Here is a 15,063-nt window from a genome sequence, read left to right on the forward strand (position 1 = left end):
AGAACGTCACCCAAATTTTGCTGCGTCTATAAACAACACGTGGCGGCTCGGGCAATATTCTCTTTAGGCGTTCACTTTGAGCGAGGATATTGTGAAGTTTCCTTAGTATAGATGCAACTTTCGGAGAAGAGGCCGAATTGGTCAAGTCTAGGTTTGTTTGTTGATTGGGTTTTGGAGATTTATTTCGGAGAATGTCGGTGCGGTTCAACTGGTTAGCTCGTGTAATCGCGTCATCGATCACCTGCTCTGGGTATTTTTTATTTAAAAGTGCGGTTTTAAGGTCTCTGCAGTTTGAATCAAAATCCACCTGACTTGTGGAGATTCGCCTAGAACGGTGAGATTAGCTATAAGGTATTGCAGTCTTGCAGTGCCTGAGATGGCTGCTGTGGAAGTGCAAATACTTGGGCGTGTCCGTAGGTTTCCTGTAGAGATTAGTCTGAAGTCTGCCCTGAGAAACTGTGACAGTAACATCCAGGCAATTTATGCTGTGCGTAGAGTAGGAATGAGAGAGGGAGATGGTAGGATGAGCAATGTTAAAAGCCTCAATAAACGCAAGACATTCCATTTCACCGTGCTGCCAAATCATGAATATATCATCTATATACCTTTTGTAGTACAATGGCTTCAAACTTTGGTTTGCGAGGAAGTTTGAATCTAGATGTCCTATAAAAATGTTCGCGTAGTTGGGCGCGATTTTGGTTGCCATTGACGTTCCTCTGACTTGCACGTAATTGACACCATCTAACTCCAAATTGTTAATTTCAAGCATAAGGTGAAGGAAAGTTTCAAGGTTGAGAGAATCGATAGGATTGTCAGCCGCCGACCTCTCATACGCACATGATACAGCGGTGATCCCATCGGCATGCGGAATGTTAGTGTATAGGGACACGACATCTAGGGTAACAAGTAAACAGTTGTTAGGAATTTCCATCTTCATGATATCCCAGAGAAAATAATTTGTGTCCTTAATGAAGGATGGAAAGCTGGGGGGAATGTCGCGCATGAGAGAGTCGACATAGCGCGAGAGGTTCTCGGTGACAGTACCAATACCAAAGACAATGGGGCAACATGGGTTGTTATTTTTATGAATCTCAGGAAGAAGATAGAATCTACAAGCTACGGGGCTTGAGGGGATCAGAGAACGAGCAGTTGTTTCAGTTATTTCCTGATTTTGAAGAAGCTCAGTGAGTTTTTCTTCCACAATTAGCTTATAATCATTAGTGGGATCGCTAGGGAGTACATTGTAGAACGCAGATTCTGATAGTTGTCCAGGAGCCTCGTTGACATAGTCAGCTTTGTCGAGGATCACGATGGCGCCTCCTTTATCAGGCGGTTTTATTACTATTTCGGTGCCACCTGCGAGTTTCTCCAGGGCTTTCTTTTCCTTCTTTGTGATGTTACAGCGGAAAGGGATTTGCTTCAGGTATGCTGCTCGTACATTGCGAAGAACAGCTTTAATGTACATGTCGAGGCATGTATCGTGCGTCGTGGGAGGGGTCCAGTGCTTATGGCTAGGCAATGCGGTTCGGGCTTCGTTGGTTGGAGGACGGTCATGGAAGTACTCTCACAGCCTCATATTTTTGGCGAAGTTCTCTAAGTCCTTAAAAAGTTGAAATTTTTAAAACCATCATTTGCCGGTCAAAAATTCAGACTTTTTGACAAGGCGCTCATCTGATCTGGTGACAGGGTAATACTAGAGAGGTTCATCACATTTCCGGGGAGATTTTTGTTAGTTTTAGTCGCCTAGGGAGACGTTACAGAAGGGGAATAAAAATTTGGGTTTGCGTTTGCTGACTCACTAGTACTGGCTCTAATAAGAGCTTGTGAATGGTTAGTATATGGCGCGTTTAAGGGGCGATTTTCATGTGCATTCCAAGATAATGGACAGCCATTACAAAGGGGCTAACTTTATTCTTGGGGGTGTAGTCATTGCTAGGGATATTCTCTCGGGAAAATTTACGGACTTTTGTGTCGGATATAGCGGATGCCTTTTTGGATTCGTAGCTGCGTAGAAGGCCTGATTCTCTTTCGCTTAGCTCCTTACTAAGAATTTCCTCTTCCTGGCGGAGGGAATGGGACATAGTCTCGTAGTGCTCTACAACTATCTGCGTTAATTGCAAGAATGCGTTGTCTAGTACTTGTTGCCACTTTTTCTTGTTGGAAGGGGGCAGTTCGCCAGTTGCAGGTGTCAGCCTAACCCTCAAACCAATTGGAGCTGCCTCGGCAGACAAATACTGTGAAAGTGCGGAAACGTGCATTTGGGAACGTATGCGTTTTTTAGTAATCTTTCTTAATTTTAATAACTGTTTTGATACTGGCTAGGAAGCTGCATTACCGGGTTTTCAGAGTCCTAGTCAGTTTGTCGGCGCAGACGACACTTTCTTTCGGACTTTGTACGAGGCATGGGCTGGCTTCGGGGCGTCCGAAGGCAGTGCGGATTCGCTGCTGGCGGTTTCCCGTGGCTCGGTTGTGGTTGGGGTTCCGGTGGCTGCTGTCGATCTCGAGGGCGGGTGCAGCAGGCTCTGAGCGCGGCGCACTCTCGGGGTTGGGCTGCAGGCGATGCGTCGGTGCTCCATGGCCATGGCCTTAGGACCACCTGCGGGTGGCAGGCTGCGGCGTGCGTCTGGAGACTCCGGGGACAGGTCCCTGGTGCTCAGTGCAAGGTCCGTGGCAACGGTGGCATGCGGGGCTGGCCCGTTGGCCCGTGTGTCCGCGGACGTCGGGGAGGGTGTTGAGCTGGAAGGGAGCAGAGGCAGTGGTGGGAAGTCACTGTCGTATGAGGACACTGCGGGAGCTTGGGTTGTGGTGCATGCGTCCTCGCGCCATCCAGGAGGGTTGCAGCGCTTTTGCGTGAAGCAAATCTCGCGGATGTGTTTAGCACGGACAGCCACACCCTCAAAGTTGGGGTGCAGACCATCAACAGTAAGAAATCGGTGGGCGGGGAGGTGCTGGAAGCCGTGTTCAATGAAGCAGACACAGCGAGAGTTGCGGCAGAATTCGCGCACAAGAGAGTTAAACCGTAGTGCTTTTTTGTTACAGCCAATGGTAAAGTGGGAGATGCGGTAGTCACGGCGGCGGTTAGCGGAGCGCGGAAGAATCAAGCTGGCGTAGATCTCTACCATCTACGCCAGCTTGATTGTTCAGCGCTCCGCTAACCACCGCCGTGACTAGCGCATCTCCCGCTTTGCCATTGTCTGCAACGAAAAAGCACGACGGTTTAACTCTCTTCTGTGCGAATTCTGCCGCCACTCTCGCTGTGTCCGCTTCATTGACCACGGCTTCCAGCACCTCCCCGCCCGGCGAGTCCTTGCTGCTGATGGTCTGCACCCCAGCTTTGAGGGTGTGGCTGTCCGTGCTAAACACATCCGCGAGCTTTGCTTCACGCAAAAGTGCTGCAACCCTCTTGGATGGCGGGAGGACGCGTGCACCGCCACCCAAGCTCCCGCAGTGTCCTCATACGACAGTGACTTCCCACCGTTGCCTCTGCTGCCCTCCAGCTCAACACCCTCCCTAACGTCCCCGGACACACGGGCCAGATGGGCCAGGCCCGCATGCCACCGTGGCCACGGACCTTGCGCTGAGCACCAGGGACCTGCCCCCTGAGTCCCCGGACGCACGCCGCAGCCTGCCACCCGTACATGCTCCTAAGGCCACGGCCACGCAGCACCGACGCATTGCCTGCAGCCTAACCCCGAGAGTGCGCCGCGCCCAGAGTCTGCCGCGCCTGCCCTCGAGATCAACAGCAGCCACCGGAGCCCCAACCACCACCGAGCCACGGGAAACCGCAAGCAGCGAATCCGCATTGCCTTCGGACGCCCCGAAACCAGCCCATCCCCGTACAACCTCCGAAAGAAAGTGTCGTCTGCGCCGACAAACTGACTAGGACTCGGAAAACCCGATAATGCAGCTTCCTACCCAGTATCAAAACAGTTCTTAAATTTAAGAAACATTACTGAAAATAGCATACGTTCCCAAATGCACGTTTCCGCACTTTCACAGTATTTGTGTGCCGAGGTAGCTCCAATTGGTTTGAGGGTTAGGCTGAGACCTGCAACTGGCGAACTGTCCCCTTCCAACAAGAAAAAGTAGCAACACGTACTAGACAACGCATCCTTGCAATTAACGCAGATAATTCTAGATCACTACGAGACTATGTCCCATTCCCTCCGCCAGGAAGAGGAAACTCTTAGTAAGGAACTAAGCGAAAGAAAGTCAGGCCTTCTACGCAGTTATGAATCGAAAAAGGCATCCACTATATCTGAAACAAAAGTCCGTAAATTTTCCCGAGATAATATCTCTAGCAATGACTACACCCGCAAGAATAAAGTTAGCCCCATTACTAATTGCTGTTCATTATCTAGGAATGCACATGTAAATCGCCTCTTAAATGCACCAAATACTAACCATTCACAAGCTCTCATTAGTGCCAGTACTAGTGAGTCTGCCAACGCAAACCCAAATTTTTATTTCCCTTCTGTAACCTCTCCCTAGGCTACTAAAACTAACAAAAATCTCACCGGAAATGTGATGAACCTCTCTAGTATTTCCCTTTCACCAGATCAAATGAGCGCCTTGTCAAAAGGTCTGAATTTTTGCCCGGCAACCGGTGGTTTCAACGAATTTCAACTTTTTAAGGACTTAGACAACTTCGCCAGAAATATGAGACTGCGAGAGTACTTCTATGACCGTCCTCCAACCGACGAAGCCCGAACCGCCTTGCCTAGCCATAAGCACTGCACCCCTCCCACGCAGCGCGATACATGCCTCGACATGTACATTAAAGCCGTTCATCGCGATGTACGAGCAGCATACCAAAAGCAAATCCCTTTCCGCTGTAACATCACAAACAAGGAAAAGAAAGCCCTGGAGAAACTTGTAGGTTGCCCCGAAATAGTAATCAAACCGGCCGATAAAGGAGGCGCGATCATGATCCTCGACAAAGCTGACTATATCAACGAGGCTCCTAGACAACTATCAGAATCTGCGTTCTACAAAGTACTCCCTAGCGATCCCACTAATGATTATAAGCTAATTGTCAAAGAAAAACTCACTAAGCTTCTTCAAAATCAGGAAATAACTTAAACAACTGCTCGTTCTCTCATCCCCTTAAGCCCCGTAGCCGGTAGATTCTATCTTCTTCCTAAGATTGATAAAAATAACAACCCAGGTCGCCCCATTGTCTCTGGTATTGGTACTGTCACCGAGAACCTCTCGCGCTATGTCGACTCTCTCATTCGCGACATTCTCCCCAGCTTTCCATCCTTCATTCAGGATACAAATGATTTTCTCTCGGATATCAGGAAGATAGAAATTCCTAACAATTGTTTACTTCTTATCCTAGATGTCGTGTACCTATACCCTAACATTCCCCATGCCGATGGGATCACCGCTGTTTCATGTGCGTATGAGGGGTCGGTGGGCGAAAAACCTATCGATTCTCTCACCCTTGAAACTTTCTTTTCCTTATCCTTGAACTTAACAATTTTGAGTTTGATGGTGTCAACAACGTGCAAGTCAGCGGAACGTCAATGGGAACCAAAATCTGGCCCAACTACGCGAACATGTTTTTGTGATGTCTATAGTCAAATTTCCTCACAACGCGAAATTTGAAACCATTGTACTAAAAAAATGTATATAGATGATATATTCATGATTTGGCAGCACGGTGAAATGAAACGTCTTGCGTTTATTGAGGCTTTTAACCTTGCGCATCCTACTATCTCCCTCTCTCATTCCTTCTCTACGCGCAGCATAAGTTTCCTGCATGTTACTGTCAGAGTTTATCAGGCCAGACTTCAGACTAATCTCTACTGGAAACCTACGGACACGCGCAAGTATTTGCATTTCCACAGCAGCCATGTCAGGCTCTGCAGGACTGCAATACCTTACAGCCAATCTCTCCGTTTTAGGCGAATCTGCACAAGCCAGGCGGATTTCGATTCTAACTGCAGAGCAGTTAATACCGCGCTTTTTCATAAAAAATGCCCTGAGCAGGTGATCGATGACGCGATTACACGAGCTAACCAGTTGAACCGCCCAGACATTCTCCGAAATAAATCTCCAAAACCCAATCAACAAACAAACCTCGTTTTGACCCATTCGGCCTGTTCTCCGAAAGTTGCATCCATACTAAGGAAATAACACAATATCCTTGCTCAAAGTTAACGCTAAAAAATAATATATTCCCCGAGCCGCCACGTGTTGTTTATAGACGCAGCAACAATTTGAGTGACGTTGTCCCTAAATCCAGCATCGGCGGACAACAGACTACTGGTTGCATGCCCTTTGACAAACCACGGAATAAAGTATGCCCACAAATGACCACCACACAGCGCGCCGTCAGCACAGCTTCAAACTATTATGTTAATGAACTAGGGAACTTCAACTGCGATTCCGCCAACGTCGTATACCTGCGGGAATGCACCCTCTTCGGCAAACAATACATCGGCCTGACTGAAACAGCCTTTCGTTTGAGGTTTAACAATCACCGCTCTCATGCAAAAATCTGACCTTCTTTGCCTCTATCAAAGCGTATTAGCACTCCTGAACATTCTTTTGAACAACTGAAGGCCACAATTCTTGAATCTAGTTTTGAAACCCATCACGATCGCGAAGTTCGTGAGTCCTACCTTATCCTTAAGTTTAAATCACCGTCGTTTGGCATAAATGAAAGTTATGCAAAAAAAACGTGTCTTGCCTCCGATTAAATTTCGGCTGCAATTCTGAGGCTAGTGTTATGCCTGTTCATTTCTTTCCCTCAATATTATTCTCCAATGAGTTGGCGAGCTCCCGTAGTTGGGTATAGTTTCGTGATCGCACGACATTTCTTAGCACAATGGCTTCACTGAACAAATTTGACCAACAAGTCTGGACATTGTGTTCTGGGTAGAAGGCTGCAGTACCATTGTTAGCTTTGATATTCTCACCTTGTAATTAAATTGCGAACGCGAGCGTATGTGATTGCTTTCGTGTCCTCTTTCTTTTTTGTATTGTTGTTTTCTAGTATTCGTTGCTGACCACCTCGGCATTCCGTGAACTGGCACCATGCGCCGGCCAGATGAATACCACCTGCTGCCGCGTCATACGCGATCACCTTCCTTTTTTTTCTTTTCATGACTTGTTTGACCTTGTCTTTTCTTTCTTTTTTTCTCATACCAATGTACACTCATTTCGTGTCTAAACTGCCTTTCCTACTGCTTTTAGGCATGACCCTTGCCTCCCCACAACAGAAACCACGTGTCTTATGTTTCAATGACCTTACCTAGATTTTTTAAAACGGGTGTGTATGGACAGATGTTCGCCCTTTGTGTGCATTTGCATATCTTCTTTGAAACTTCTTTGTTCCGCGTGACTTATCATTTTGCCCATGTCAAACACGTGCCTGGGCATACCTAGTTTTGACCCCTGTTTCACCCCCGTTGCCACGGGGAGGGTAAATTACCTTGTTATTTTTTTAATTTTTTTTCTCTGTGTTTGGTTCTTCTCTATCCTTTTTTTCCCATGTTCGTACCGCGTGACTGCGTGTTCTTATTATCCCATTTTATAATTTATTTCCTTGCTCGCTCTTTATTCTTTTTGTACCCACCAACCACGATCCTTTTGTACAAAATGTCCCTTCTTTTACCTTGCCCTCACCCTTGCTACATTTTCTGTATATATATATATAACTCTGAAGCGAACTTATTTTGTACTCTGAAGAAAGGGAGTCCGCTCCCTGAAACGTCAGTAAACTTTTATTTTTATACCTAATGTCCTTTTCGTGTGTCTCTGTCTCTACTACCGCTATTTTTCGCGCTCTGTGTGAGTTTTTGTTTCCAGATTATATATATAGATATTTATATATATATAAACAGAAAATAAGAGTTGGCAGTTGGCAGTTATTTTTTGTCCTAATTCAACGAACCCCTCATTTTCTATTCTGATTCTATATATATATATGTATATATATTGTGGCGTTCGGTAGGGATTTATCTATGCAAGAGTTAGGCATCCGAAGGAAGGGAAAAGTCAAGCATCGTTGAGCACGATGCGACGGATAAATCAGGATTCTTCTTCCTCTTTTTCCAGAGCCCAGCTCCTACATCCTCCTTCTTTTCTTCAGCTGACCCAATCCACTTGGCGAAGTTAAAGAATTGATTTACCGTTACACTTCCCTCGTCGTAGACAAAGCCCTCTGGGCAAGTGACTGTGCGGTACGGGATTTGTAGCGTTTTAGACACTCCTCATGTACACCTTGGGTCGTCTTGGACGGTCGACCAGTGGTGGTAAGGCGTGACAGCACGTAATTAACGTCGCCAACATGGTTTAAAATGACAAAGGGACCGGAGTAATGGGCGAAAAGTTTTTCGCAGATGCGACGTCGACGCTGCGTGGTCGAGAGCCAGACCAGATCACCTGGAGAGCAAGCGAGGTCAGGGTGACGATGGTCATATCGCTGTTTAGAGCGGTCTTGGGACGCTAAAGTGCGTAGGTGCACACGCCTACGGGCCTCTTTGGCAAGGGCAAGCGTCTTAGCTACTGAAGGCTCTCTGTGTTCCGCGAAAGGGAAGATTGTGTGCAGGCAGCAGCGAGGTTGGCGTGCATAAAGAAGAAAGGACTGTATCCGGTGGTTTCGTGCTTGGCGTTGTTGTAGGCGTACGAAGCTAAAGGCAAGATGTCATCCAAGTTTTGTGGTCGGAGGCTTCGTACATAGCGAGCATAATAGATAGTGTTCGGTTCGTTCGCTCAGTGAGACCACTCGGTTGATGATGGTATGAGGTAGAGTGTCGGAACTGCACTTTACAGACGCGAAGGAACTCTTCAACGTCGTCCGCTGTAAACTGGCAGCAACGGTCCCTTGTGATGACGCGGGGAGGTACATGGCGAAGTAGTATAGCGCGGAGCAGGAACCTTGACACTTCCGCCACAGTAGCAGATGGTAGCGCGTTGCTCTCAGAGTAACGTGATGGTAGTCAACACACACGATATTTCAACGATTACCCTTCGATGAGCGCATAAATGGTCCCAGTAAATCGATGCTGACCTTTCCGAAAGGGGTAGTTGGCGGATTCGGAGGGTGAAGTCTTCCTGCCGGAGCGGCAGTGGGTACTTTGTGCCGCTGACACTGTATGCAAGTTGCGACATACTTTTCTGTGGTTTTTCGCATCTTTAGCCTGTAAAAACGTTGTTTCGTGCGGTGGAGTGTACGGGCGAATCCTATAGGTACAGGTGTGAGATCGTCATGCATAAAATTTAGAACGCTGTTGCGCAGGCTTTGGGGTACCACAAGCAAAGGGTGCAACCAAGTGCAGAGTAGTTCTTTTTGTACAGTAGGCCATCGCGAACGCAGAAGTGCATATCACGTCTGTCGGCACGGGCACAAACTAAGAAGGGCTGCAGACTCTTGTCATGGCGCTGTTCAATCTTGAAGGTTGATAGATCGGGAAATGGTGTTGCCAAAGAAGCAAGACAGTCGTGACAGGCTGTTGTTTCCAGTGGCAGGCGACAAAGGCAGCCCGCGTCCACATGCTTATGGCCGCTCTGGTACGACACGGTGAAGGTATACTCTTGCAGATGCAGGGCTCAACGTGTTAGGCGGCCGCAAGTATCACAAAGGTAGATGAGCCAGCATAGCGAATGATGATCAGTTACGATGTAACGGTTATTCATAGAGAGGGGAGCGAAATCTCTGCGTGGCAAAGACGACAGCGAGACACTCCTGTTCTGCCACTGTGTAGTTTCATTCTCACTTATACACTGCCCTACTGGAGTAGGCAATAACATGTTCATAAGGACCATGATATTGAATTATCACGGCCCCTATTCCTATACATCTGGCGTCGGTATGAACCTATGAAGAAGCCAATGGGTCAAAGTGTTGAAGTATGGGCCCCGCCGTCAAAAGCAGCTTGAGCTGGTGAATCGTAGCGTTACATTAAGAAGTCTACGTGAATAGAACAACTTTCTCTAGTAGTGAAATCACAGTATGAGATGTGTCTGTAAATGCAGGTATGAACCGGCGAAAATAAGAGCAAAAGCCAAGAAAACTTCGTAGCTCCTTGACAGAAGGCAGCTCTTTGAAATCACTGACTGCTTGGATTTCACGTGGGTCTAATCTGACACCATCTGTCAATGGAGCTGTGTGACCTTCTGCGTTCGCGAATTTTTTGCGACGCAGCCCTTTGTCTCCCGTCTCATGGCTGACCAGCGTCGCCGTCATCATGACCTGCAGAACGATGGAAAGGTCGTGAAATTAAACAGCGAAAGACGTGAAGATCGACCAGTAAAACAGTGCAGCGGCTGTGCTTTTTTGAAGCAAACCCCTGATCAACTTGGGGCCTCGGGAGTATGTTGAATAAAGAGAAAGAAGCGCGCCACGAGGCAGGCAGCGGGGGCTCGCTCCACGAGCGCGGCTCTCGCGGCAGTCGTTCGTAGGCATCGCTGATAGCCGGACGCCTGGTTTACTGGTCCTGTTTCGCTACAGTCCGCATCGCTCCCCACACACTATATAAAAAATGGCGGACGGATTAAGTGTACTGCGTTTTAGGGCGCAGCCCTTTGGCGGCCGTCTCTGGGGTGAGCCGGTTGTCGGCGTAACCGATGGAACGATGGCCTGGACAGACGAGTGAAAGAAAGTGACACGGAATGCTTTTATCGCCTCATCCGCAAACTTATAAAAAACACCCCCCTCGCGAGGGGCACGATCAAATGCCGAGCTTTTCCGCGGGGGGCGCGCCTGCAAGTCGTATGGATTACGTATTGGTTGTTGTTGTGATTGTTGTCTTCCAGCGTAGACATTGTCGATGAAGTCGCTGGTGAAACGTGCCGTGAACCCCCTGCCGCGGCTATGACGCAACACAATCCAACACAATCCCCTTTAATCCAATCCAAATCCAAACCAATCCAAGCCAAGCCAAGCCAATCCAAACCAATCCAATCGAATCCAATCCAATGCCCCTCGCGAGGGAGTGTTATAGCGCCAAAATCGCGCCACCACACGAACGCGTGATGTTGACGTCACGATCACGCCACAGATGTTAGCGACCGGAGCACGCGCGAACGACATATGTGGTTTAAGCGCGAACCGACCGCGGCGAGAGAGAGCGATGCGAGCGCCCCCACCTGTTCTTGCGCGGGAACCGACTGTTGATCAGCGCGAACCCAACGCGGCGAGAGAGGGTGTTGCGCAGGTCCCCACCTGTTGTGCGCCCGAACCGAACGCGGCGAGAGAGGGCGTTGCGTGCGGAGAGAAGGCGAGGAGGACGCGGGGGAGAGGGCGCTCCTGTGGCCGACGGTTGAATGAGTCAAGGATATAAGGCGTGTTCGTAACCTTCCATTCTGTGTTGGCTTTGTGATGCAGTGGGTAGAGTACCATGTACCTTGCGTTCCGCCCGAAACCTGGCGCCGGTAAGCATTATTTTTTTATATAGTGTGAGGGGAGCGATTAGGACTACGGACGCCAACGCGGGCGAGAACCTGCGCTCTCTGAAAGTGTGCTTTGGGGGAGAGATGGGGCAGTGTGCTCTTCCCGCAACATGCACTCGACGGCGCGACGCTTGGCGAAAACGTGAGGGGGGCGTGCGGTCGACTATGACGCGCGTTCGCTTAGGAGGCAGTTCGCGGGCCCTTCCTGAGACGCACTTCGTGCCGCCGATGCAGAGGCTCATCATCGCTGCCGCTTACAGAACGCACGAGTGAGCGCTGCCACAGCGGGCTGCTGCTGCGCCAGAATATCGCATTAGGGAGTATTGTATAAATTCCGCACTCTACTCACGGCAGATATTTTTAGAGAAAGAATGGGGTGTAATTTTTATGGCCGCCCACCACGCCAAAAGAGCGCGCGGAAAGAATGACCCTGACACAACCACCGCGCTGACGCGGCGATGACATGTGTTGGTTCGTGTAATGGGAGCCTACATTTTGTCATCAAAGGTGTGAACATCGCCGGAAAATTGCTTACAGTGAGCATGTAGTACATGCGTTTTGAACGGACAGTGGTTTTTATATAGTAGCGTATTTGGCCGCTCGTTCACGGAAATGTCGACCTTGGTCGTGTTGTGCTGACGTCATGGAAGCGCGTACACAGGCAGTAGTACAATTTCGTTCCGTCATTACGATCGCGTCTAAACATTTATAAGAGTAGCAAAAAAGCATCCGAAGGTTTGCAAGATACAGCGCTAAGGTTTTCTTAGGGAGCGTTGCGGATTCAATACCCTAAAATTTTGCCCGAACTTCTACGTGATCCTGCGTTTATAAAATGTACAATTGAACTGTAGCCGGTATTACGAGTGGAGTCAGAGTAGTGGGAGTTTGCGGCCACACCTGTCTCTTCAAGGGACCTTGCATATGATTGCACCAAACAGGTTTTCGGCCCTTGCTCTTTCGCCTGATGGCCTAGAGGACAGTTTCTGCCATAAAGGCTGCTCGCTCGTTTTTTCTCAGGGGTGCTAGTCACGACACGGTACTCATTTGGTTACCATGCGAGGAGACAACTGGCATTTTCTTATAAAAAGCATGAGTTCAAAATAGCAGTTCCGCGGTTCAAACACAAAGTTTTGTTGCGAATTCGTGAATAGAATGTGCGTGCCATGTAACTTAAAACTGCGAAAGAAAAAAAAGAAAAGCTAGCACCACCCGGGATTCGAATCCGCAACGATAACCTTAGGCGCTCTACACTCGATAACACTGCACCATGAATAGGAAGGGCGGTAAGGCAAAGGAAAAAGGCAAAGGAAATAACCTTTACACTGAATATATGCCTTCAGTTTGTGTCTCGCGTTAATGTTTTCTACTTGGTTAAAAATGTCTCCAAAGCTTAACAGAACATGTCATGACTAACGTATGCGCATTAAGGTTTCCTGAAGCTCCACTATAGCTGATGTCGAGTAACTGTGCTGCTAAGCGCAAAACCATGATCGCATATGTGCTCCCGTCTGCGGCTGCGATTTCAGACTTCAGGAATACTTCTTGCCGTCCTTTTGTTTCACACTTCACGCAGAAGCATTTGCCCGATATTGATTCCTTACTCAATAAAAGAGATAACGTAACTCATCTTCTGCACTGAAGTTACCTTCTATTTTCTACAAGCGTGCCCGTCGAACACATATATCAGTTAGCTCCGGGAAAACAATCACACAACCAAAGCGTGCTAAAAAACATAACGATAGCATTAGCGGGATTGTGGAGTTGTATGCCCTTCGTGGACCTTACAGAGTTTATTAGGCTCTTGAAACTAACAAATCAGGGCGGCATTTATCACGGCCCAAATATTCTGGCGGCGCAGTATAAGCTTCTCAATCAATTAACCGCAACTTGTCGGCAGACAGTTCAGATGATCGGTTTTGTTAGCGCGTTCAGATAGCGAGCCTGGTACACTACACCGACTTCTCATTGGGCGAGGTGTTTGGTCACCATCGGTGTCGCGTGACACGTGAAGAACGCAGTGTCCCAACTCAGAGTCAGTGTAGCCGTACTGTCGTCGTCGCGCCGTCGTCGTCAGCAAAGTTTGAGAGGGCCATAAAAAGAAGCGGGGTAGACAAGGAAGAAAATTCCCCGCATTTCCCCGAGGGGAAGAATGTGAAAGTGCGAATGCACGAGTTGAATTTGCGCGGTTCGGTAATGTTCGCGAAAGAGAGATCACACACACACACACAACTACAAAGAAAGAAAGATGCATTTATTCACAGACACCTATTTGTGTTGTCGTTGTACTTGATTGCTAGAGCGGATCTAAGCTTTGAAATTTCGTGTCAGTACTCCTTTAAGCGGGTGCATTAGCCCTTCTCACGCCCGATTCCTGGCCAATCCCCCACGTGGGTATGTGCCATGTCAGCGGCCAGGCAGCGCGCGCCCATCTCCCCCCGTTGTCAAGGAAGACGAGGAGATTCCTGGCCAATCCCCCGCGTGGGTATGCTATGCGGACATCGCCGGTGGACGCAGGTTCAGGGTCGCTTAAGAAGTGCATCGCACTTAAAATATAAATATAGATGATACGATGGCGCAGAAGCATGCTGCTGTAACCGCTACTTCATTACGCTAATGCAATTCACCTATGGTGACGACACAACCCTTCACTTCGCCGAAAATATGGAAAAGCTGTAAATGGCAAAGAATCCTGTTCATAACCCACGTGAGAAATCCATGACCTACATGCGTTTTTTTTTTGGAACGCGCAGAAACATGCAGGATAATTTTAAAAAGTGGCGAAAAACCTTGGGGTGGAAAAATTTGTGGGAAGTAGCAGATTTCAACTGCACTTGCTAATGTTTTACTTTGCACACATGACAATCGTATCCTAAGCTAACGACTATGCTTGTCTAATTGCTCTTCTCAAAAATATTTTCGGGAGCCCTTTAAGTTTCAGACATTTGTTGCAGCATACCTTCAGCAGTTTCTCTGTTTTGCTTTTTTTATTGTACTGTTTAGTTTAGTATACAAATACGGGTATTATGTAGTTTTTCTAATTACAGGAATGCCCATTCGCCGTCATAGAGCACCTGGGTCAAGGAAAAACAAAAAAAGTTGTAGGAGGAGACTATTTCAACTATTGGCAATGTTGAAAATAAAAAAAAAACATAAACCAATTTGTGCTGTGATGGTGATTGGACCAGACCAGAGTCACGTACAGTTTCTACGAAGGGTATTTATTTTATTGTGTCTTTGCGCTGGTAGAGTTATAAAAGGCTTTTAATGCCTTAGCCCCAATCAGTATAGCGAAAGTCAAAATGTCGGCACCGCTGGGGAAAAGGCACCTGGAAAAAGCATTTGCGCTTTTCATTCAGTCCCCTTTCCTGCTAACGTTTGCGGGATACACCACATCGGCACTCTATTGGTAGAGGCTGTGCTGTTCCAATGGCCCTGCTAAGGTTGTCCCTGTGACAATATTACGTCGGGTTTTTAGTAAGAATAAACAAATAATCCCAATGGGAAGGAATCGGAACACACTTCTGCAGGTTCCTGAACGTTTACACTCATGTGACCACATAACACAAGACGTGAGACTATCATTGCACATAAAAACGCAAATTGAAACATTTTACCAGGCTGTGGCATGCCCCAAGTTCCTCTAGTTCTGTGCCACAAACG

The 15,063-nt window shown here is 47.9% G+C and overlaps 1 protein-coding gene across 2 annotated transcripts in view; it reads left to right on the forward strand.

Moving 5' to 3' along the window:
• LOC144178035 (uncharacterized) overlaps window positions 1-14,560 on the forward strand; it is a 151,575-nt gene extending 137,015 nt beyond the window's left edge. For both annotated transcript variants that reach the window (XM_077705570.1, XM_077705571.1), the window contains exon 6: window positions 14,448-14,560. In XM_077705570.1, coding sequence (XP_077561696.1) covers window positions 14,448-14,537 — 90 coding nt within the window. In that variant the 3' untranslated portion in view covers window positions 14,538-14,560. The remainder of the gene's footprint in view (window positions 1-14,447) is intronic.
• Window positions 14,561-15,063: the final 503 nt, after the last annotated feature.

This window comes from Haemaphysalis longicornis, unplaced genomic scaffold (assembly GCF_048455015.1).
Source record: "Haemaphysalis longicornis isolate Haplotype H1 unplaced genomic scaffold, Haemaphysalis longicornis Haplotype H1 scaffold_39, whole genome shotgun sequence".
Taxonomy (NCBI): Eukaryota; Metazoa; Arthropoda; class Arachnida; order Ixodida; family Ixodidae; genus Haemaphysalis; species Haemaphysalis longicornis.